This window comes from Manis pentadactyla, chromosome 17 (assembly GCF_030020395.1).
Source record: "Manis pentadactyla isolate mManPen7 chromosome 17, mManPen7.hap1, whole genome shotgun sequence".
Classification (NCBI taxonomy): Eukaryota; Metazoa; Chordata; class Mammalia; order Pholidota; family Manidae; genus Manis; species Manis pentadactyla.
In genome coordinates, this window is record NC_080035.1 from 58,639,669 (window position 1) to 58,662,889 (window position 23,221).

At 41.5% G+C, this 23,221-nt stretch overlaps 1 protein-coding gene across 3 annotated transcripts in view; it reads left to right on the plus strand.

Annotated features, from left to right (window-relative positions):
- Positions 1-23,221, plus strand: part of LOC118916634 (protein-lysine methyltransferase METTL21E) — a 54,322-nt gene that overhangs the window by 15,588 nt on the left and 15,513 nt on the right. Inside the window, exons 3-5 of one of the 3 annotated variants that reach the window (XM_057494448.1) lie at positions 442-608; positions 1,293-1,410; positions 10,841-12,122. In XM_057494448.1, the coding sequence (XP_057350431.1) occupies positions 442-608; positions 1,293-1,410; positions 10,841-11,181 (626 nt within the window). In that variant the 3' untranslated portion in view covers positions 11,182-12,122. Of the gene's footprint in view, positions 1-441; positions 609-1,292; positions 1,411-3,627; positions 9,657-10,840; positions 12,123-23,221 lie in introns of those variants that run through there. The other 2 variants (XM_036893737.2, XM_057494449.1) reach the window with 2 other exon arrangements.

Below are 23,221 nucleotides of genomic sequence, written 5' to 3' on the forward strand. Positions count from 1 at the left end.
ATAAAGGCAAAAAGGTCATAAAAAAATATATGCCTATACATTATTGAAATACTTGGAATTGCATTATGTAGTCAGTTAGTTGAGATCTATAATCTATCACCAATCTTTCATTCTAGATGAATAGATCAGTAGCCCTTAAAACATACTGCTTTTTAAAACATATGTCAATTATTAATTGTTTCACATGGCATTGTAAAAATGAGTAGTGGTAATTCCATCTTTAGTGAAGGTCAGAAGGATGTTGCCATCCTGATGTGTGAAATGTTAACTTATGTTGCGAGTTATTTTCAAATACTTTTCCTTATATATTGCATTGCACCTAAAGGCAATAGATATTCTAAAGTAACTTAGCATAAAAAGAAATGCTGCATTTTCATCAGGTTCTTCTCTTCATGGTTTTACTAGTAAACCACTACCACTGCCTCTTTCTTATCCTCTCAGAGAACACCCAAGACAGTGATGACGAGAAAGTGGTTGCAGAGATCACGGCCAGGCGTTTCGTCCCAGCTTCAGTGACGACCACCTCCTGGGAGGAATTTCGTTTCGTCGGTCACGAGATCCGGATCTCGGAAGCCGTGGACTGTTACGGTGCTGTGGTGTGGCCATCGGTACCACTTCATACAATACTTGCTACATCCCCGTTATTTTCATTTTTTGTTCCTTACTTTGTAAGAAGAAAATGGGTTCCATAGTTCTATTTTGTGACCTCAGACAACATTAAAATTTAGAACTCACCAATTTGGGGAAATGGTTCCACCCGTTAGTTCTATTTCTGACTTGTAGGATCAATAAGGAGTGTTATTTACACCTTTGGTTTTTTGTGATCATAGGAGTTTAGAGTAGTAAATATTTTCATTTCCCATTTAACCGGGTCCATTTGAATTAAGGAATTATAATGAAATCTGTATCAGTCTCAACACACAGACTATTCTGATAGGCCACCAGTCCTTTACCAATCGTCCCATGAAAGGTGCAGACCCCCCGCCCCACATACCCCCAGCCCACATACTTCTTTGAAATGATTAGTATTATTAGAATTTGATTTCTTTAAACATAATCAAATATAAGTGAGTGAATTCCATATATTTAGTTCTATTTTCTCCCCAACAATCCCTAAGGACTTCTTCTAGCCTATATGTTAAACCTGTTAGAGGATGTCCCTCTGTTGTTAATTCAAAACTCATTTACATACATATCATGGCATCAGTGGGACAGTTACCTAATAGAGTTTAATTTTACTTTCTATTATTACTTGCCAAACACAGCTTTCTTCTTTTTTAAAACTTTCATAGGCCCTTGTTCTATGCTACTTTCTGGAAACAAGTGTAAAGCAGTATAATATGGTTGACAAAAATGTGATTGAAATTGGAGCTGGAACAGGGCTAGTCTCCATCGTGGCAAGTTTACTTGGTAAGTAGGTACTTTTTGTTAACTGGGATCAAAGTATTTAATGATCAAATATCATTGGTTGCTTTTACTATCCAATTTACTAAGACCTAGGCCTATTTTTAGCTCTTTTGTAGTTTGAACAGGCTTCATTAAGAAACTCTACCAATTTTGAAATCACCTTATTTGTTTCTTTTGGAATTTTCTGCGAAGTTGTATTAATTCTTCTGAAAGGCTAAGTCACAAGTGTACTCTAATCTGGGGCTGCACATAAGCCTCCTGGCTGCTCAAGGAGATGTGTGAAAAATTAGGCATAGGCAGAATCTATTGCTGCTGACTCTGAAGTTCTTTATTTAAATTTATCCATATTCCAACTTTCCCGTGTAGCTATATATTGCTTTTGGGTTTTTGAAGTCCTATGCTTTTGTGAAAAAGCATGTGTTGAAATAGAAAAGGCATGTTAGAAATCATGTCTGCTTCTTGTTTTAGGTGCTTGCCCCTGCATTTATTTTCTCAGTTCATTTCTGTTCTTCATTTGCAATCCCTTGTTCTCTCACCAGCATCTTCTCTTCCAACTAAATGTGTGAAGGTCTCTGTATGCCGGAGCCTGCTTCAGTTCCGTCTTTTTGTTGTTATTGATTTCACTGCCTTAATTTAGCAGCCTTCTCTGATGTGCACTACCCAAATTGTCTTGATTTCCTTGATCTTCAGAAGTGCACACCTGCCACTCTGAAATCTTGAGAGGAATTCAAGATGTAGTGATTTACAACTTTCTAGATGTGGGGGAAATGTAGGACCCTTGAAGACTTTCCCCAAATATTTATTTTTAAATTGCTCTGTCCTGATACTACTTTCCAAAGTCACCATTCCATTTAATGTGGGCAGTCAGAGGAACTGTTGGGTTCACATCTGAAGGTTTCCTAATCTAGGAGCAGAATTTGTGTTTTGGGAAGTCACTAATTGAGTTATAAAGAATTGATCCTTTCAGTTGGCTTGTATAATTTCACACAAATGTCAAAAGATGGAAGCTTTTTTAGTCAGTATTTTAAAATGGTGGTGTTTGCCTTTCTAGACACAAAGATCTGAATAGTCAGTTTATATTTGCTATTCACTATTCATATATTTATTATGGGTAGAAGACTGGTCCTTCTCTTTGGATTTTAAAAAATTTGTTGAAAATGATAGACCCGCCCACATTACAAAGTGAAGATTCATATTTCTGTGATTCTACCAATGATATGCGTTTTTCCCTCCCATTTTAATATTCTCCATGAAATACAGTCAGTGGCCAGAGGAGCTTGCCATCGTGGCTGAAGAAGGGGCTCTAACCTGGTCTGGGCTGCACTAGGCTTCCAGTCTGCTTTCGCATTCCTTACCCGTGTCTGGTCCTTGTCTGGTGATGTGCAACTGGCCAACAGTAGATTCATTTCCACATTGTTTTCAGGCTCTGCTACTTCTCAAAGTTCACTGTAAGGGCCCGTTTTATTGGTTATTGGTTTCTACAATTTTGCCTCTTCCGATTTCTTCCTGAAAATGTCCACCACTGTTCACTTTTAATTCAGAAATTGTTTATATCTTATTCATGCAAGCATTGTATCCTGCCTCTGTGGTCTTTGGCTATTTGAGCACTAAGGTTGATTTTAAACATCTTTTGATGGAAAGATTCACCCTTATAATGGGGTTAAGCTGAAAACTTGGGCATAAGCATGGATGTCATGGTACTTTCAGTGGAATACCATTGAGAAGTCATCTTCCCTCCCTCCACTTCTCCCACTTGAGCATGTGTTCAGAGGTAGGATGCCCAGTGTTACATACTCATTCTGTCTCACATGACTGGGGGTCAGAATTCTTTTAAACAACTTGTTTCATCTTTTAACAATGACTTCTGGTTGTACCAGTTAGGGTTCCAAATATTTTGAATTTCCCTTTTCTTGCTTATCCCTTAGCATGTAGGAGAGAAATAGAAAATAACAACAGCAATAATAATAAAACAACCAAAAGCCAGGAGAAGAGAAAAATGCAACAGTGCAAAAGTACCATGGTAATTAATTTTTTTTTTCTAAGGGGAGGCATACAGCTGTCATAGCATGCATTTTGAAAGGGATTTCCCTCTGTGAGTACTAATCAGCCTTGTTTCTGGTGTGAGCAATTGTGCAAAACTGCAAATGCTTGTTGGCTTGAAACCTGATGGCTTTATCTTATCCCACGGGGTTTACTTTTCCTCTGTCCTTTGTTTCATAGGTGCTCATGTCACTGCCACAGACTTACCTGAATTACTTGGAAACCTGCAATATAATATTTCACGAAATACCAAAACGAAATGTAAACATTTACCTGAGGTTAAAGAACTCTCCTGGGGCATAGCTTTAGACAAGAACTTCCCCAGGTCTTCCACCAATTTTGACTATATCCTGGCAGCCGATGTGGTCTATGCTCATCCTTTTCTAGAAGAACTCCTCATTACCTTTGACCATCTGTGCAAAGAAACCACCATTATCCTCTGGGTCATGAAATTCAGGTTGGAGAAAGAAAATAAATTTGTAGATAGATTTAAGGAGTTATTTGACCTGGAGGAGATTTCCAGTTTCCCTAGCCTGAGTATTAAGTTGTATAAAGCTATGAAGAAAAATCAGAGGAGTATATGATACCTTCAAGGGAGGACCTGGGAAGTGAAGACAATTTCTATTAGATTAGTAAATCTAAAAGACCTTAAAGGTGACCCTGGATTATCTGATGGAGACTGACTTTCCCAAGGGAACACTTACACACACACACACACACACACACACACACACACACACACGCCTCACCCTAGACAGGAATTTTCCTAGATATAGCAAATGGGTCTGGGGCGTGGCAAAGCCATACTGTGTGGTCATTGGTTAGGACAATGTCTGCTTTCCTTATCCCACCTATTACTATCATTTTAATAAGTGGTGCATTTATTGTTATTTTAATGTATTATTGTAGAATTATGGTTTTTAGTAATTATACCCCTAACATGAACATTCTTCTTGTTTTAAACATAATCTTAAATGATTCTCTTTGGAAATAAATGGACTATAGTGGGATCTGCAAAGAAATCTGAAAGGCTAGATGCATAATTAATGGTAATGCTAGCTTATTGTGGCTTTTATTAATGCCAGCTTCGAGGTGGTCTGTCGTCTCTCCTTGGCAGGGTGGCCCTCCGGCACAGCCTCTGGCATCCATCAAGCTTGTGGATGAGGTTATGAGCAAGGACATTTTACTCTAGGAAATGAAAAATGAATGGAAGCAAGCATAAAGACAGTTCAGATTTTAGAGGAGTTATTGTTTTATTTTTAAGCCAGTACAGTTATTTTATATCACAGAAACAGAAATAAATATAAAATCTTTGTGTTGAGAAAACATGCAGAGAGGTTTAGGCCCCTAATCTCAAACCAGACATATGGTTGGTTTTAAAGTTTAAAGTACTTCTGATGAACACATAGAGCTAGATATTTGAAATCCTACTTTATTTTTTTCGCATGGACCTTAGAGATTAGAATGAAGTCTGAAATAATTAAAATCAGTGCAAGGAGAGCAAAAAATTAGGATTTTGCCACAGGCAGGGAGACCTTATCAGTTGGTAACTACTCTTCATGTCCCCACTAATGCTCCTCAGGCTGTCACTGCGCCCTCTGGTGGCACTTGCTCTCGGAAGCCCAGCCCTTTCTGCTTTGCTGGAAGTTCTAGTACACTCAGGGTGAGAAGAGCTGAAAAGGTTATTTCCTAGGGCCCTGACCTGGAAGACAGGACACAAATGTACACCTGGCAGATTTTTTGGTGTGTGTGTTCGTAGAGGACTGGCTCTCAGGAATTCCCAGTGTGGGCACAGCTCTTCCCAGTTTTTACCTGTTATTACAGACACTCATTCAATCGTCACAGCCATTCTGAGACGTCTAGATAACACATTGTCCCCACTTCCAGACAAGGACTGAGGCTGAGAGTGAGGGGTCCCAGGTGCAGGGGGGCAGCACGGGGCACTCCAGCCCAGGCTGTTTGAGTCCAGAGCTTGTGTTCTTTACCATCGCACTGCCTTTAGGTATGTACAGCAGTAGTTCTCAAATGCTTTCGTAAATGAGTGAAGTCCTTTCTTCAAAATGAGTTCAGGACCCAGAAGGGTAAGCAAATACATTATGAGAAGATGATAACTGCTTCTCTTTAAATCTTTTTCTAAATTGGGTGGTTAGGGCAGGCTTGTTGCGAAGGTGGCATTTAAGCCAAGCTGGAGGGAAGTGAGGGAAGGAGCAGATGTCTGGGGAAGTGCGGTGCAGGCAGGAGGGGCAGCCGGCCAGGGCCTTCAGGCAGGAGCCCGCCGGTCCTCAGGGAGGAGCGTCAGAGGCTCTTGGAGCAGGGTGAGCGGGCGGCTTGCAGGACACGGAGTTAGAAAGGCTGTAGCCGTAGATCAGGTCCGACCTTGGCCGTACTGGGGTTCTCCGGAAGCAGGCTCTGTGGTGGAATCCAGTGTGTGGGTCGTTTATTAGGGAGTGCCGTTGTGGGTCAAGACCTGCAGAAAGGAGGGGAAGGAATAGGCCAGAAGCAGAGGTCAAGCTGCAAGGCAGGCCCAGCCAGAGCCTCAGCTGACCCCACGTGGGGCACTGGAGCTAGAATGGCCTTTCGGAGTCCTCCTGGGGTGGGGTGAGATGTCTGGGCCTTGATAGCCCCGTGTCACTCAGTCACTAGACGTGGGCTACCCAGGAAAGCTCTGTGACCTTGGTGAGGTGACCCTCTTTGGCTGAGACAATCTCTGAAGGTGTTGACAGCCGAGGCCGTCTGCCAGGGGCAGTTCCCCAGCAGGGTGGTCGTCATTGTGCAGGGGATCCGGGCAGCACGTCGCAGTGGGCACCACCACCGCAAGGCCGTCGGGAGAACTTGGGCTTCTCCCCTGGTGCCGTGGAGGACCGCCGGGTGGATTGGAGTGGAGGAGAGGAGTACCGCTCACGTAAGGACCACTTTGGCTGCTGTCCTGAGAATTCTGTGAAGAGGCAAAGGGACAGTTGGGGCAGCCACCCAGGCAAGAGTGGGTGGCAGGGAACGTGCCTGGAGGTGGTGAGAAGGGGTCGTTTCTAGATGTGCTCGGAAGTGAGAGCCAACGGATTCCCCGCCATGTTGAAAGGAGTGAGGAAGGACAGGAGACTAGGCTGACTAGCGTTCGACCCGAGCTACTGGGCGTGAAGTTAGAGTCATCGGCTTAGGGGTGGCTGGTGAAGCTCATTCAGGGAGCGGAGGAGCAGATGGAATGAAAGGGACGGGGCCCAGAGGCTCGTGTAGCTGAGACTTTTTTAGAGGTTCTGTCCCCCTGCCAGGAGTTATATTAGGATCTGTTGACTCCGAAAGATATGAATTTGCTACCCTAGTGATTTTTGAACTGGTCAGCAGTTCTGAGTCTCCTCAAAGCTGCCTCAGGCTTCTAGGAATGTCTTCGGTGTGGCAGCAGGAATCTTGGGGTAACGAGGGAAAAAATGGCTCCTCTGCTAAGAAATGTTTGAATGTCACCTCTTAAGCTATTTTTAGGTAGAATAGATAAAGTGTCCTTTCAGAGACTGTGTGAGGACCAAGCCACCCATGTGGCTCCTAACAGAGCCTCTCTCTGAGTGTCAGTCTGTCGGACGCCCTGCGGTGCCCACTGTCTGACCCTGTGTGCAGCACCCTCACCCCCAAGCGCTGGGCTCTCCCTCCCACTCCGTTTGGTGAGATGTCTGCTTTTATCTTTTCATTGTAGTTCCTCCACACTTGTCTAGATTTAACTTTACAATAATTTAATTTTAAAAGATATAATTTGAATAGGCTTTTTCTATCTTACAATTTTTTTTTTATGGTTAGAAATTGATTTGTTAACTTTAATCCAACTGAGTTTATGGTGAATTTTGCCCATACTCCCCTTTTATCCTTTTTGGGCAAGTTAAACTATGCTACTGTAAACCTCAATCCAATTCTTGTGGTAACTTTCCAGGTTTCTAATTGAACACTCTGACTGTTAAAGCCTTATAATAGAGTTTATCACAGAATAGTTATTGCTTCACAGTAGACATACCACCTTGCTGGTAATACTTGCAGCTTAAAACTTGTATGTTATGTACATGTAACCATAAGGGTTTATATGTTACATTAGTATAATCATGAGAGCTTACATGTTATATACATGTAACCATGAAAGTTTTTGTGCCTCAGATATTATCAACTTTAGGAAACTAAGTCCTGTACTAAAATCTGTCCTAGCATTTACTGATATATTCTATTTCATTTGTACCAATTTTACCTAAGGATATTTTTAAAAATTGATTTTTGTTCCATATTTATATTTTGCTCTCTTTTTTGGATAAAGAATCATGGCATTGATAACTTATTAGCAGATTTGGAGCCAATAATGTAAACTCCTTATTGTGGAAGAAAAAAAGATGAGGAAACATGACAGAATGGAATGTTCCTTTTTTTTCCCCTCTAAATCCTTGGATTCCAGGAGTTTGGTGTTGTGTCTGAATGCCCAACCCTGTGGACAGAGACCGCGGCCCAGCTTGTTTTAAGCAGTACCATTGGCATGTGAGCAGATAAATAATTTCCGAATATCCTTTGGAAGTAAAACATGTCCATGGGGTAGGATTTTGATACAAGAAAAGATTTCCATGTACTAATTCTGAAACCAAGCTGGGGACCTTGGATTCTAGAAATAAAATAAAGTCAACCTTAAGTGGATCAGAGAAGTAAGCTTTTTGATAAGAATAGAAGAAATTAATATACTGTGCTTCTTCTTTTGACTCTGTTTAACTTAGTTTTCATGGATATCTGCATGCGGAGGAAGTAAAAAATTATCATATATGTGCATAGCTTCCCACTAAATTATAAGGCAACAGTAAGAAATACCAGGAACAGAGCAAGTAAATACTTTCAAAAACTATAGGGAGATACGGGAAAAACAAAATCTAAAAACCAAAGACATTTGTGAGTTTATTTCTGTATGGACCTAATTCTTTATGTCTTCTTTGTAAAGCCTGGAAATGGTTCACAAGTAATTTCCACATCTAGGTTTTGGCATTTTTTAGTTTGTGATGTAAAATTAAGTCTATAATATTTACCTGCACGCCTGATTTCAGTATTTGCTCTGCTTCCAAGTTCCATACAAAATCAAAGACAGTGTTCTGTATAACTGTGTGGTGTACAGCTGTCTTAGGTGGCCTAAGGCAGCATCCATCAGCTCTGTGGTCCTATTAACTCCTTGTACTAAGAGCTCCTGCGCAGGACATTCATGTTTTCCCAGGTTGTGCATAGCTGTGCGGTGTGGAGGTTGCTGGGCACACACCATTCTATTGAACTCACCTTTGGCCTCTATTAGGAACAGTTCTTTTATTGGGGAAACTCACAGGCAAGAGTTTTTCCTCTCCATTTCTTCAATTTCTTTGTTTCTAAGGCAATTGTCTTTCCTTGAAATCCAGTCAAATTTCAGAACTGGCACTCACACATCGAGGAATTTAAAAGCGTTAAAAATGAAAACAGATGTCTAGGTCAATTTTGTGATAAATGGCCTTAATAGAAAAAAAAACTGAGAAGTATTGGATATCTCCTGCCAACCGCTAACATTTTACCATAACAAAAAATATTGTAAAGCCCATGCTGAATAAGATTAAAATAAGCCATTAAAAATATTTCAGTAGTTGGGCATTATTTCATAATGTCACAAATGGCAGGACGCAAGGTTTCTGAAAATTACTCGTTTGGTAAATGCTAGATTTTGCAGTTAGGTTTTGAAAATTTTCATGTTTTCAGTGTCCACAGTCTATACTCTTTGTTTTAATTTTAAATTATGAGTCAGCCCCTTACCTTCCCTGGATTTTTTTAGTGTCATGATTTAATTTGGGTTTCTTATCTCTTCCTGTGTTTCCTTTGTTGGAAGAGTATAAATCACGATGGCAAAGGTTGTCTCTTTGTCACAAACCGTCATAAATAAGCCTAAAGAACAGGCCATAAAAATGTAAGAAATCCTGAGATTAAAAAACATGAGTAATGTTTTCTGCCCACCTGGTGTTCAGAGGTAAAAGTACAGTTTGCAACTAGTAAATTATTAACACTTCTAGCCAAGGATTCCCTTCTTCCTTAGGATCTTTGTGATTAGCAGGTAGTCATTTTAAGAACGAGAAGGGTGTCAAACATGGTAATAACACATTTAAATAATTGTGTATTAAAAAGAGGAATTGAATAATTATACAATTATAATTAGTTATTAATGATACAATTATAATAAATGTGTAATAAGACTGTGCAGCTTTCTTGGGGTGAGGGAGCAAAGTGCTAGAGTTCTTAGCAACAGATTTCATGTTTGCTTGAGGGAAATTCAAGGAGGCTTAAAGGCAATTATAATGACACAAAATAACTAGCACAACTACATTTTAGTTTCCTTAGATTTTATTTTTACTTCAGTAGGAAGCCATCTAGTGGCATTCATTCATTCATTCATTCATCCATTCATTCATTCATTCAGTATTTATTTATTGAAAACCCACCATATGCCACGCAGGGCCTGTGGACACGCAGTGACCAAGGTAGACGGGCCAGTACTGGGGACTTAAAGTTCAGTGTGAATGGGGAGAAGTAGGCAAGTCAATGCACAGCAGGGGAAGAGGCACATTTCCAAAGCAGTTAGGTGTCCCGACAGGACAGAGCATGCTCCACAACCAGGGAGTCACTGAGGGCTTCCTGGAGGAGTAACCTGTGGCTGGGCACAGGAGACACAGAGTGGGGGTTCCATTCTGGACAGAAGGAACAGCATGTCCGAGAGTGACCCGACTGAACGACTCGCAGGAAAAGTTGTTGCTCCTATTAACCCCTGCAGAAATAACTCCATTTATGGAATACTCGCTACTGTTGGCTCTGCTTTAGATGTTTCACGTATCACTCTCACCAAATGCCGCTAATACCCTAGCGGTATTGGCCCAATTTACATATGAAGAAACTGAGGCTCGGTGAGGGAAAGCAGCTTCTCCAAGGTCACACACGTCTGTGGTTGGGATGGGGGGGGCTGCCATCCCTGTGGTGTCCGAAGCTGGTGTTCATTTCTGGGATATCCGCCTCATGTCCATTTTGCATGCTGAGCCCTGCAAGAAAATCCTGCATTTGAATTTCATTGTAGCTAATCTGTAGCGATCACATTTAGTGACTTAACTGTCTCCAGAGCACAAATTGGCTCTAGTGGGATACCACTGAGATGTGCTTGAAAGAGATGAACTTTTCATAATATATGAGGAAGAGTATGATTTTTTAAAAATGTATGTAGATACCCAGCAAATACTTAAATAAAACTTTCCTTGCATGGAATATTGGACAAAGATCGGTAACTTTAAAGATATATAGTGACCTTAAAACAGCCAGCTTGGGGGTAAAAAAAGGACCTTCTTATATAAAGGGGGGTCCTGGAGTGGAAGCGGCTATTTCTCTTTTGAAGGGTGGCTTTGGCAGAAGGAAGTGAAGGAGGCGGGGCGCGCCCTCAGACGGCTCTTCAGCAGAACAGGCAAGGGGCTGGGGTCGAACTTTAACCCGCTACCAGGAGGCATCAGCGCGCAGTTAAGCCCCTGGGTGACCGGAGCACACCGCTTCCCAGAGTCCACCTCCCTGTGGTCTGTCACGGTGAGGGCGACACTGACCCAGGCAGCGCAGCCTCTGAAGCCAGAGAAGAGGGCGAAGAGTCTGAGGGGCGGACTGGACACCACCAGTATCTGCACCGCAAAGTGCTTGTCTCAGTGGAAACAGCCCTTGGCGTCCATTAGCCTGAGGTTCATCGGATGACAGTCCCCTCGATTCTGGGAGGTCGATGTCGCAGAATAAGCCCCAAAGCCTGGCTGAAGACCTCGACAGGTGGCAGGATGTTTGAGGGAAAGCCGATGCAGCTCAGTGTGTGCTTCCATAATGTCAGAGGAGGGCAGGCTGTCAGAGGCTGTTATCTGGGGGAGAAGCTCAGGGCTCCCTGCCCCTTGCCACTGGAGAGCTATGTAAGCCAGAGTAGTCACGGACTGTTCCAGAATCAAGAGGAAGGAAAACCACGTATCTAAAACTTCTGGTGACATGGCTGCCCTGGGAAGGCAGTCACAACTTTAAAGGGAGGATAAGTGTCTCTCTGATAGTCTCTTTACCGTATATATATTCCTGGTTGATGTGTACATTGACCAGCAGAAGCCGTAGCCTGCTGACTGACGTGTCTGCTGAGCACGTGACTGAATATGAAGTCTAGCAAATGCAAGAAGTTGAAGCCAACATCTGAGGAAATTTCAGCTCGGATGCCAATACATATAATCCGCCTCAGATGAAAAGCTTGCTCTGATTTCATCTTATACTTCTACCGACAAAGTAAAAGCTAAGGATTTGGTTACCATTTAGCTAAAGCTCCTGGAATAAAATCTGAGTCTGAAATTGCCTAACATTGCCACTGGGAGGCCCCAGTAATCTACTAAATGAACTTTCTCTTCTGAATAAATAAGCAAAAATAAAAGAAATGGTTTAAACAAATGAATTGAATTATGAAAGATTATATGCAAATGCATCAAAAGCGGTAAGGGGTAAATACACAACAGTATAATGTGATAAATAGGAGGTGCCATTCTCCTTAATTAGGGATTGTTTAAATTCCACCCCTTGCTTCAACCCTGTGCACACATTATGAAATAAACTCTCTGAGAAAAGGAGAAGTGAAGACTGGTGTCCAGTTCTTTGACTGCTATACAAGTGTTCATTGGGCTGTGTGTGTGTGTGTGTGTGTGTGTGTGTGTGTGTGTGTGGCAGGGGAGGGGCAAGGAGAGGCGTGTAAGGGAGTGGAGAGAGAGATAAAAGAGACGATATAGTAGATATGGCCTGAGGAGAGAAAATGTGGCCAGACTTGTCAGATTTTGATTTCTTATAATAATACAGTGGTTCTCAAACGTGGGCGTGCATCAGAATTGCCTGAAGAGTTGTTCAACATGAGCTGTGCCCCAAACCTGGAGCTTCTGATTGAGTAGATCTGAAATGAGGCCTGAAAAACTTGCATTTCTAACATGTATTCAGCTCTGGGGACCCCACTTTGAGAACCACTGTGGTCATACATTACACTCCAACCTTCAGTGTTAATCGTTTGAGAGTAGGGTCTTCTGGCACATAAGGGAGATGCCTCAATCTGATTCCACTACTGTATCCTCTATTCATTGCCTTCTGTAACTGATGGTTCACATCTTAAAAACCACTCTCTTCCTGGAGCAGACCCTCTCCCCAGGAGACCTGTGAACTGCCCAGGTGAATTATTATAGGCTCCATCCTTTTCAGTTGTTGGGAAGACAGCTTTGCTCAACTTTGCATGATAAAGACTAACCTTTTTGCTTGCACTTAATATACTTTTATGTTTATGCTCCATTTGTGTTCATTTTGAGTATAACAGTTTAAGGATGGTTATAAATAGGCTATGAGGTGAAGAGGGGGTGAGAAAAACCGTACAGAGATTATTTCATGTCAAAGACTAAAGGGATGTTTCTTGATATTCTAGCTTGAGGACTCTGAATGTAAAATGCTTCTAAGCTATTAAAGAACAGACAGTGACAATGTTTAATTTTATTGCTATGGCATGTAATAGCTCCATTTTCAGACAGGCTCTTAATTAAAATGTGTTGATGCTCGTAGTATGAAAGACTTGACTCCCAACCCTTACATTGTCTTTGGAGGGAAAGTTCTGATATATGCAAATTGTGATAGCATTTTGGGTAGGGTTTGTGGTGGTGCAAAGGAGTTTGTCAGCTTGGGCTGGGGGTGGGGAAGGTCAGCTCAGGAGAGTTTTTGATTTCTTCACTGTGGAAGTGTGTCTGGGCAAGCACCCTGTCTGTCACCTACCTTCACTACCTGCCAGGTAAGCTAGAAAATTGGTGAGATTTTTTTTTTTCACCACATGTGAATTATTCTGATGGTGGGGTATAATATTTTTGTCTTTTCAAATTTGTGATGAATTTGAGTCACACTTTTCCATGAAATTGGCACACTAATACCTCTGTCTAGATGATCTCCATGAAGTCATTTGAAAAACTGAAATTCATCATCATCATTGTAAAAGATAATTTAAAAGTAAAAGCAACTAGAAGATTCTGGGAGTGGAGGTGGAGGGAAGTGTTCGTTTTCTCTTCCCGAACATGAGTACAAACTCATCATGTCGAAAAATGCTGGCTCAGAGCAGTTCTGAACCTTGGCCATCAATCAGGACCCCTGTGAAGCTTTATACAAATGCTGTTTCCCTGGCCTTGCCTCAGCCCACTGGATTAGAGCCCTCAGGGGTTCGGGTGAGTGCATTTTGGTGCAGATCTGTATTTTTTAAAGCTCCCCACAGATTGTGTTGATTAACTGTGTTGAGGGAAGTATTGGTCTGGTGTATATGACTAATCATGGCCAGGTTGTCCCACTTTGGCTTTTACTGCACTCCTCATGGCTTGTGAGTTACCGAATCACTGTGAATTCCAAGTTTTCTCATTGCATGTAATTGCTAAATAGAGAATTTTCCACATGAAAGCGTCCAATTGTATTGAAACCAACCTCCAACATGTCCTAGGATAAATTTCCCTGGAGTTTAGACCATACAGATTAATTAATTGTTTTTGGAGGAAAGAAAACATCCTACCTCATCTCAGCACTGGAATATTAATTGATCTAATCAATAGGAATTGGAGTATTGCCGTGTTAAACACAAACTACATCCTTTGCTCAGTGAGCCACAGTACCACCATTTTCCAAGAACCCAAGAACTTTGGCCTCCTGAACAGTGGCTCTGCTTTTCCCCAAGCAGAGGGCAGTAGCTATCCAGGAAGGAAGAGGCAGCAGGGAGATGGGCGAGGCTAAGGGGAAAAGCCCAGGGTAACTGCACAGGTTCCCAGGGCAGGCGCTCTCCCAGGTCCTCGACGCCGGCAGCAGTGCTTACATTTCCACTCTCAGTGTCAGTAAGTTGGATAGAGAAACAAAAACCTAACAACAAAGCCTAACATTATAGGAAAACAACATTCCATGCAAAGATATGTAATGTGTAAAGAGTATATGGCACGAATCTGTATTATTTCTTACAACTGCATGTAAATCCACAATTATCTTAAAATAAAAAGTTAAGAGTGTGTGTGTTCAGATGTATTTATTTATATGTGGGTGATGCACACAAAACCTTGTTGTCCTTTGCCTTCCGCATGCCCCTCCACTATATGTGGACATCCGGGATGCATGTGGGGAGCCTCCAGAGGTGCAGTGCCCAGGTTACAGGGTCACTGAAGGGCATATGAGTTGTCTGATAATACCAGAGGGATTTCTTTGAGCCCAGGACTTTGTTAAGCTCTTTATATTGATTATCCAATTTAATCCTTACAACAACCTTGTAACTAAATAGTATTGTCCCATTTTACAGATGAGGAAATTAAAGCTTAGTAAGGTTAAGATATTTGACCAGGTCACAATAGGCAGTAAATGGAATAGGGATTTGACCTTAAGTCACACACTGAAGTCCATGCTTTCACGGGTTTATCTACCATCCCCTCTGTAAGGCAATGGGCACTGCCATCAAATCAAGTGTTTTTGGCTTGTCGAACTGCTTTAGAAGAAACTATCGGCCTCAGAAATGATTCAGAATTCTCATGCAGAAATTTTTTTAAAGTAAAATAAGTTACGAACTAACCAAATATATAGACTGTTAGGAACCTGGAATTTCAAGCTGGAGTTTAGGAGTCTAACCTCTTATTTAGTGGAAAATCATCTTCAAAGTATTGCTAGCAGATGATGAATGGGAATTTTCAGGGTGGGGATTCCAATCTCTGACAGGGTTGTATATTCTAATTATGAGAAAGTACTTCCTTATATGGAGCTGAAATCTGCTTACCTCTTATACCCAGCAAAAAAATAAGCCCTTCCTACACAAAACAAATTTTTCTACAAAGTTGCCGTGAGAGGAGTACAAGATAGCCTGTCCTTTTCAGGCTAAATATCTCCAGTTCTTTTTCAATCGTCTCTCAGTTGACACTACTTTGAGAATCTTGATTATATTCCTTGGACATACTCCAGTCACTCATACCTCCTCTTCAATTTTGGTGTCCAGAACTTGAGGCAGTGCTGGAGAGGTGGTCCAAGATTGACCTTTATATACTTTATAAAGTATACTTAATGCTTTAGCAATGGAACACAGGCAGCGGCTGCACTTCAGCGAAATGGTAGGAACCAGAAACTTCAAGGCATCTGACTTTAGTTGGATCATAGGAAATGCGGTGCTGGAATGCTTTGGTGTAATGTCTGGGTCCACCCAGGGAGAGTATGATACTTGGTATTTCCTGTGGAAATTCCTACCCTCTATAAATTCAAAGAATGATTTGCTTTGCAAGATCAGAGTCCAACGTTTCCCTTTTGGTGCCTGATGAAATTACTCAAACCTATCCAAGGGTTGAGTGATAGGTAAGAGGGAGGGGCTGGGAAGTTGTAAGTGCCCACCTGGACTTGGCTCCCAGCTGAAAGTCAAACAGGAAGATGAGCTTTATTTCTGAGATTAAGCATTTTTCCTATATGTGTAGATTGATTTAGGAAATTTGAAAGCCACATTCAAAATTTTTTTTTTTTTTCAGAAAGCTTAAGTTAAGTCATAGTAATAATAAACCTGCTTTGGAACTGTCCTTTTTAAAAGAAATTTTAAAAGGAATCATACTTATCCAACATTTCAAACTAGCACAGAGCCAAAGACAGCCAAATTGACCACTAGAGTTAGCAGATTTATGTCCGCTTTTTATTTGAATTGAATTCCCTAGATCTGTATTGTACTATTGAAATAGACATGAAGCCCAATATTGGTGTAAAAAATATACTTCTCACTTAGAAAGAAAAATTAAGAACAAATTGATATTCTCTAGTCTCTGGGGTTGGCAGAAGAATATGAGTCTTATTATGGCTCTACTTTTTAGATTGTTCAAGAATTCTAGAGGCTTGGGTGATCTTGAAAAACGGGAGAGGGTTAGTCCAGGGCCCTTGATACTGTTGCTATGAATCAGGCAGTGCTCCGTCCCCATCTGTAGGGCTCTGATTCTCCTGCTGGGCCGCAGAAGTGACCGCCTCTCCTGCAGAGCAATAGAAGCCCTGGCTAGTGTCCCCAGGGGCACGTGTTTGAGGTCTCATTCTTTGCAGATCCCTCTGGCAACCATACTTCTGTTGGTAATGTAGCTGTGAAGCAGAACATAAGCTCTCACAACATTATTGGGGATACATTTTTATATTTTAACTTTTATTCCTTCTATAGATATTTCTCTGGATAGTTCATCTCACCATACTACCTTGTTTTAAACTATTTCAAGTCTTCTGTAGAATTAGGTCCATACAGATATGTAATCTTAAATTTACTTAATTTTCTCACAACACTAAGAATCACCAAATGAAAATGACCACTTAGATGAAAACACTTTAATAGACATAACTTCTCTCCTTTGTCTTGGTCAGTATCTGCATGCATGGCATTTTGTTTTTTATTAGGATAGAGATTGTTGTTACATCAAATGACCTCCACATTTTTTGTTTTCCTTCCCTTTGGTAGCAATTTAAAGATAAATTCTTCAGGTTTTCGTGAAGAATCATTTTGGTGGTTTCCAGCTTTGTTACTGACTTATAAAGAGTTCTGTTAGAATCTTTGTTTTTATTTGCTGAAGAAATACATTATGAGGCTGATTTGGAATTTTAATAGGGTATCAGCAATACAACCAGGTAACAGAAATCAGCCGCATAATGAGATTTCTGCAAACATAAATAAGATTTCTGCTGCACTGGTGTTAGATCCTTAAAGTGTTTCGTGCAGAGCCCAGGGAGAGGAAACTGTTTGCCACTAACAAATCCTGTCCAGGCAGAAGCGAGCAGGAAGATGGCGTCTTGGTCTTCTGCTTAGAGGGTTGCTCTGCAGGCCGCTCACTTTGGCACATCTCATTTCTGTTTTCTTCAGTCTGTGTAAGAAAGTGCTTTGGAAAAAGCTCCTTTGGAATGTAAAAGCAAGATATAAATGCCAGGCACAATTCTCCTGGGACTTCAATCTGCTCATGCTCCAGGTCATCGCTGCTGTGTTTTAGATAGCACATCAAAGAGAAAGAGTATGGCTTTGCAGAGGCAGAGCGGATTATGAATAGTTGATTTGATTAGCTGTCCCGATAGATGTTACCAAGAAATACAATAAGAAAAATTAAGCTCTTCACTGTGAATATAAGTAAAAGTTTAGTAATTATTTGCTTGAGTTACAAATTTAAGTCAACAAAAGTAAAAATGAAGATCCTCTTTGCCAACAGAGATTTACCCTCACACATACATTCCTCAGTAAATATGTATTTGGAAAACAGGACAAGAATATATGATTTTGCATGAGAACAGCACGGTTGAATTGTAATGACTTTGAGTACCTTATTAAAATGTGTTCTGTCTTCCCTGTGGTTACATTTGTAATAGAAACATAGTTAAAACTCATTTTATCCTTAATTTCCTGGGACTGTGAAAGAAAAGGAAGATTAAGAACATAAAATAAACCTTTTGCTAGAGCCAGCGAGGAAGTAGTAATAATTTTACTGTGAAGTTTTGATACAGGTTAAAAACTGAATGAAATAGCTTATTGTGCAAAACCACACTTAAGGAGCTTGTAAACTTTTAAAAATACCTTTTCCTTTTGGAATTGAGTAAAACTCCTGCATAGTGGAGTACTTCCCAACTTCAGTGTAAGCTGAAACATTTACCTAGTTTTGAGTATTTAAAATGCCTGAGGGGTAGTTTGGGAAAATGTGTTTTTCAGGTACATTTTGCATGGGGAAGAGACTATTTGCATAGCTATGTCCATCCATCTGTCCACATATTTGAAACTGTGTGCTCTGGGTGCCAAAGGCAAAATGAATAATGCATAGGCTGGATCCCCCAAGGCCAGGGGCAGAGGAGGCCGTGCTTGCAAGGCGGCAGGAGAGGTGCTGGTCCAGACAGGCCGCCGCCATTATCTGTCTCCTGTTCATCTGAAATGTGGTTCACCTTATCATTGTTCATTGTTTCTGGACCTTGAGGGATGGCACAGGTTTTGGGCTCTAACTTAAAGAAGAAAACTAATGCACACACTCTTCACAGGTGAGATAAAATTGAGGTTGCATTTAAAATCACAAAGTTAGGGGTGAATGAACAGGGAGCTTTATCATTGGAATGCACTTTCATCCTAACTCCAAATGGTGCATTTGACTTCTCACACACCATAGGCACAGAAGACACAAACTATAGCTTTGCTAAACTATAATATTTTAAGAAAATACTTTCCTTGATCTCTGTGAGGCTCATCTGGATTAAAGGTTTTTTTGCTGCTTTCTGGCACAGATAGGAAACATGCCATTTGCTCATGCCTTTAAACATACAACAGTTGAACATAGCGATGGAAATTTTGAGACCATGTGAGGGCTGAGTGCCTCTTTTTTGGAGTTAAAACAGAGAGAGGTTCTAGTCTTCCCGTAAGCATCTCAACCCTTCCATTGTCACACTAGCAGCCTGTTACCTTCAAGTGTGTCTCTCGACTTGGGGGTCATTTAATAATCAAGGCTTATCAGTTTTACATCCTAAATATTGTCTTTAAAATAGTCATCAAATAGTCTTCCTGATGTTCTTCTTCTTCTATTGAAATAGAAGAATCTTCTTCTATTTCCCACACTATGTTGTTTTTTTTAAAAAAATAGAATCTTTCTGCAAATATTCATTCATTCACCACATCCAGGGCATTCAGGGAGTGACCAGGGAGCAGAAGGAACCTTACTTTGCTGACCAGATTGGGTGAATAGCTGTCTGGCTGATCTGAGCAGGACCCCCTGTGCTTAACTCTTCCGTGGTACCTTGTTCCCTACAGGCTCAAGTCCAGATGTTTCTAGGCAGCACACAGGCCCTTGTGGAACTTCTTATGCAAGCCTTCCCAGTCTCCGGCATCCACTCCCTCTCTTTCCACCTGTTCTGCCTTCTTTGTCCCTACCTGGTCTGTGTCCCTTACGGACCTGACACTCGGGACTCTTCCCCGGGGTCACCGCAATCTCCCACAGTCCAGTCCGTGCTATTCTTCTGCTCACTCAGCCTGGAACACGGTTTTCTTTCCCTTCTTGGCTTCCTGCTCACTCCAGAAAGAGCAGCTCCCATGTCCCTCCCTTGTAGAGTCCACAGAGCCAGTCGCTCCCCTCGTATCCTCTCCCGAGGCAGCCCCGGCTAGCCCTTTCACACCGCTCTGTCATGGTTTGTTTCCATCTCTACCTTCTCCACTAAACTAAATGTAGGCAGAATCTATGCTTTTAACCTTTGTGCCCAAGTGCCTAGCACAGGGTCTGACATGTCAGAAGTATTAATAAATGTTTGTTGATTGCATAAATGAAAGAATGTCACCTCTCTAGCTAGCATTACATATTTTTCATTTTGCTCCGGGCACTTTAATTCTGGACTTCAGCCAAGAGCATCAGTTTGAATGGAATGAACTGAATTAGTTGTTATAAAGTTTACACCTTCATGTGACCCTCCAGTTATTTATCCATTCCTTCGTATCACAGTACTGAACATTTCCTGTTGGCAGGTGTTTTGCCAGTCCTTGAGAATAAAAAGATGGCCAGGCCAGATACCCTACTAACTTCATCTTGGATTCCTTTTAGGAAGGGAAATGAAGACTAAACAGAAGAAATCTCTCCTTAAATGCTTCCTCTGGCAGTTTTGTTTCCGGGCTTGTTTCTGTTCCTGAATCCTTCAGTTCCAACAAAAACTTGAGTGAGTTGAGGGCAGGGCCAGTTGACCTATTGATCTAGTTCCAAATGGCCCTGAAAGGTCCCTCTTGGCTTCAGCTAACGTCTGAGCTCGGGCACGTCTGCAAGGCTGAGTTATTTCTGGGTCAACCATTTGTCAGTTCTCTTCTCCAAGTGAGTGCTTGAAAACCAAGGTACAAGAATTATTTTCTAAGCAATGCAAGGTAGGACGTTGAATAGTTGTTGTGGAGTTTCAAACTTACTGTTCTTCTCAGGAAGGCAGAAGGGCATTGACTTATGTGCTGATACTCTATAGTTTATTTCTTGTGATTTTGTTTAATCCAATGCCCACTCCCTTTTCTATTCCTCTCAGCTCAGCCTTCAGAAAAGTGCTGGCATCTGAGTTAAGTGAAAGGGAGGAGCAAGTTTTATAAGGTGGCAGGAAGCCAACGTTCCTTTGCCTTCTGCTGCCTTGTGAGTGATGCCAAGTCATCTGGTGGCTACTTGTAGCAGAGGAAAGGATTGTCAATTGTTCCCTGACAGTTCTCTCAAGGATTTCTCAAACTGCTGACTGAAAAGGAGCTGTGGTAAAAATACTAGAATGACAAACACAAGGGCACTCAGTAGAATTAATATTCTGCAAAGACAATGTTCTGCCCAGGTCTTGTTTGACTTTTTTCGACCTCATCCCCACATCTCTGGTGAAGCAGGTGGGGTGAATACACAGAGGAGGGGAGCTACGAGGGATGACGACATCCCTTCCAGCCACCGAGTGAGCCGGGTGGGCACTAATGAGTCCAAACAGTGTGGGCTCTGTGGCAAGGGAGAAATGCTGGTGAAGCACTTGCTTAGATTGGACTTATAATATTATAGGAAGAAACTGAAGGCCAGAGGGGGAGATAGGAAGGGGTGAGGTAATGTGGGGCGAAGGAGGGGAGACCTTTTTATGGCTGTTGGGCGGCCATAACTCAGCAGCTTTGTTTTGCCCACTCAGTGAACTGGCCTTCCCCACGACTCCTGTTTGACAGCCGCAGAGAATAAATTCCTCCTTAATCCACCTCCTAGGCTCAGCAGAGGCCGCAGGAAGAGAGCAGCTCCACGCAGAACCAATAAGTTCACTTCCAGAGGCAAAAGGGTAATTTGTTCTGCCTGCTCACTCCATCACTGACCTTTCGGTTCGACTGCCGCCCAGGGTACCAATTAGTGCTAATTGCTGCCGATGGTGGTGGAAGTTTCCGTGAGAAGTCTCTGCTAAGAAGAGGGCTAAGACCCCTAACTCATTTCGTGTGGAGTGTGCCCATGAGAGGAGGTGCTTTGGGATAATACAGCAATAAGGCTGGGCTGGGAAAAAGAAGATCATTACCAAGAGCACAGTGGTTTTCAACAGACCTGTCTCATTACAGTCCCTAACAGCTACTGCAAATCACACTTTAATTAATTTTCCCAGAAAGGGGAATTTTGCTACTTCTCACACAGATCTTACTTTGATGCAGAAGGACCCTAACGTATCCCCAAAGTAAGAGTCAATCTAATTATGTCTGGGGTAAAAATTCACTGCTTATACTCCGTCTGGCAAAGCAGCAGGAGATCTTTGCTCCCAGGGAGATAAATTTTTAACAGACGTGCTAAAATGCATCAAAGTTTTCTGAATTAAGTTTGAGTGAGTAAGCATGACTTTTAAGATTTGTCAATCTGACGGACAAGAAAATATCAGAGTAGTGATGTGGGTCTCCTTATGTCACCGCAGTTGGCCACATTGCTGCAAGTGGAAAATTCTCTCAAAGGGGATTGGTGGCCCTGGTGTCATATTTTTAAATTAATAGGAAAAGAGCTGCTTTGCATTAGGCAAGAGAAAGTTGAAGGTTTTCTGATTTGACCATCCTACTGCTGAAAAACACAGTTTGTTTCATTTTATATATATATTAGCCTGAGCTAGTTTCAACAATTGCCAACTGCCAGTTATAAATAGCTTTCCCGTTGGAAACAAAGCCTCATCCTTTAAATTGCTACTTTTTTGAGCAAAGAAAAATAATTGTGAACTTCTTTCAGCACATACCAGCTGTTCCAGATGTTATGATTAACATATCTAGGACCATATTCAGAACTAAAAATATATACAGGAGATTGACTTCCAACCTCTTTAATAAAGTAACATCTTAAATTATCTCATTTACCCTGTAGTTATATTCTAGGAGTGTCTGTAAGTGGTTTGTAAAGGGAGGGATAGCCTGGTACTCATTTTTCCACAAAACCGATTAATAGTAAATTTACTAAGAAGATTTTAATCTAGTCCATTAGCAATGCAAAATAGTAGCAAAGCCTATTACTCTTTTATTTGTAAAGACAAAAAGAAAATAACCAAATTGAATAACAGATGTTTTTAAAAGTGGGAATGGGAAGAATTTGATTAGAGATTGAGAAATTAGAAGACTGGGGGATTTTCTGAGAAGACCTGGGTACTTTCAAGAGGCAGTTGCTGTGCTGGCCACCAGATGGCCACAAAGACCAGAACTTTGTGCAGACACATGGCTGGTAGTGGTGTGGGAAGTGGTGGTCCGCAGTTCCAGGGTAGCCTGGGGATCAGGCGGAAGTACACAGGAGCCTTGCTTTTGTTTTTGCTTCACCTGCTCAAATAATTCTCTGTCTTAAAGACTGATCAGCCGGGGTGATGTTTTAGAAATGGAACGCAGGTGATAACATTTTTTACTCAAATAGCTCCAATGGCTTCCCAACACCTGTAGAATACCCTCCATACCCCTCAGCCTGCTTTACAAAACTCTAGTGGTATGGCCTGTGTCTACTTCCCTGACCTTATTTCAAACCATTGTCCCCTAATCTGACTATTCTAGAAACACTGGCCTCTGTGCTTTTCGGAAGAGCAAACCCTCTTCCTGAGAGCCTTTGCATTCATTATTCCATTTACCTGGATTCTCTTATTCATGTCTTTGAATGGTTGATTCCCTCTTATTCTTCAGATGTCAGTTCAGTGTCACTCTAGAGTAAGTCCATTCAATCTAGAGTATAAAATATTCGATCCAAATATTTTCCAATGCATCACTTTAGTTTTTTTCTCTAAGCCTTAATCACAGTCTGTTTCC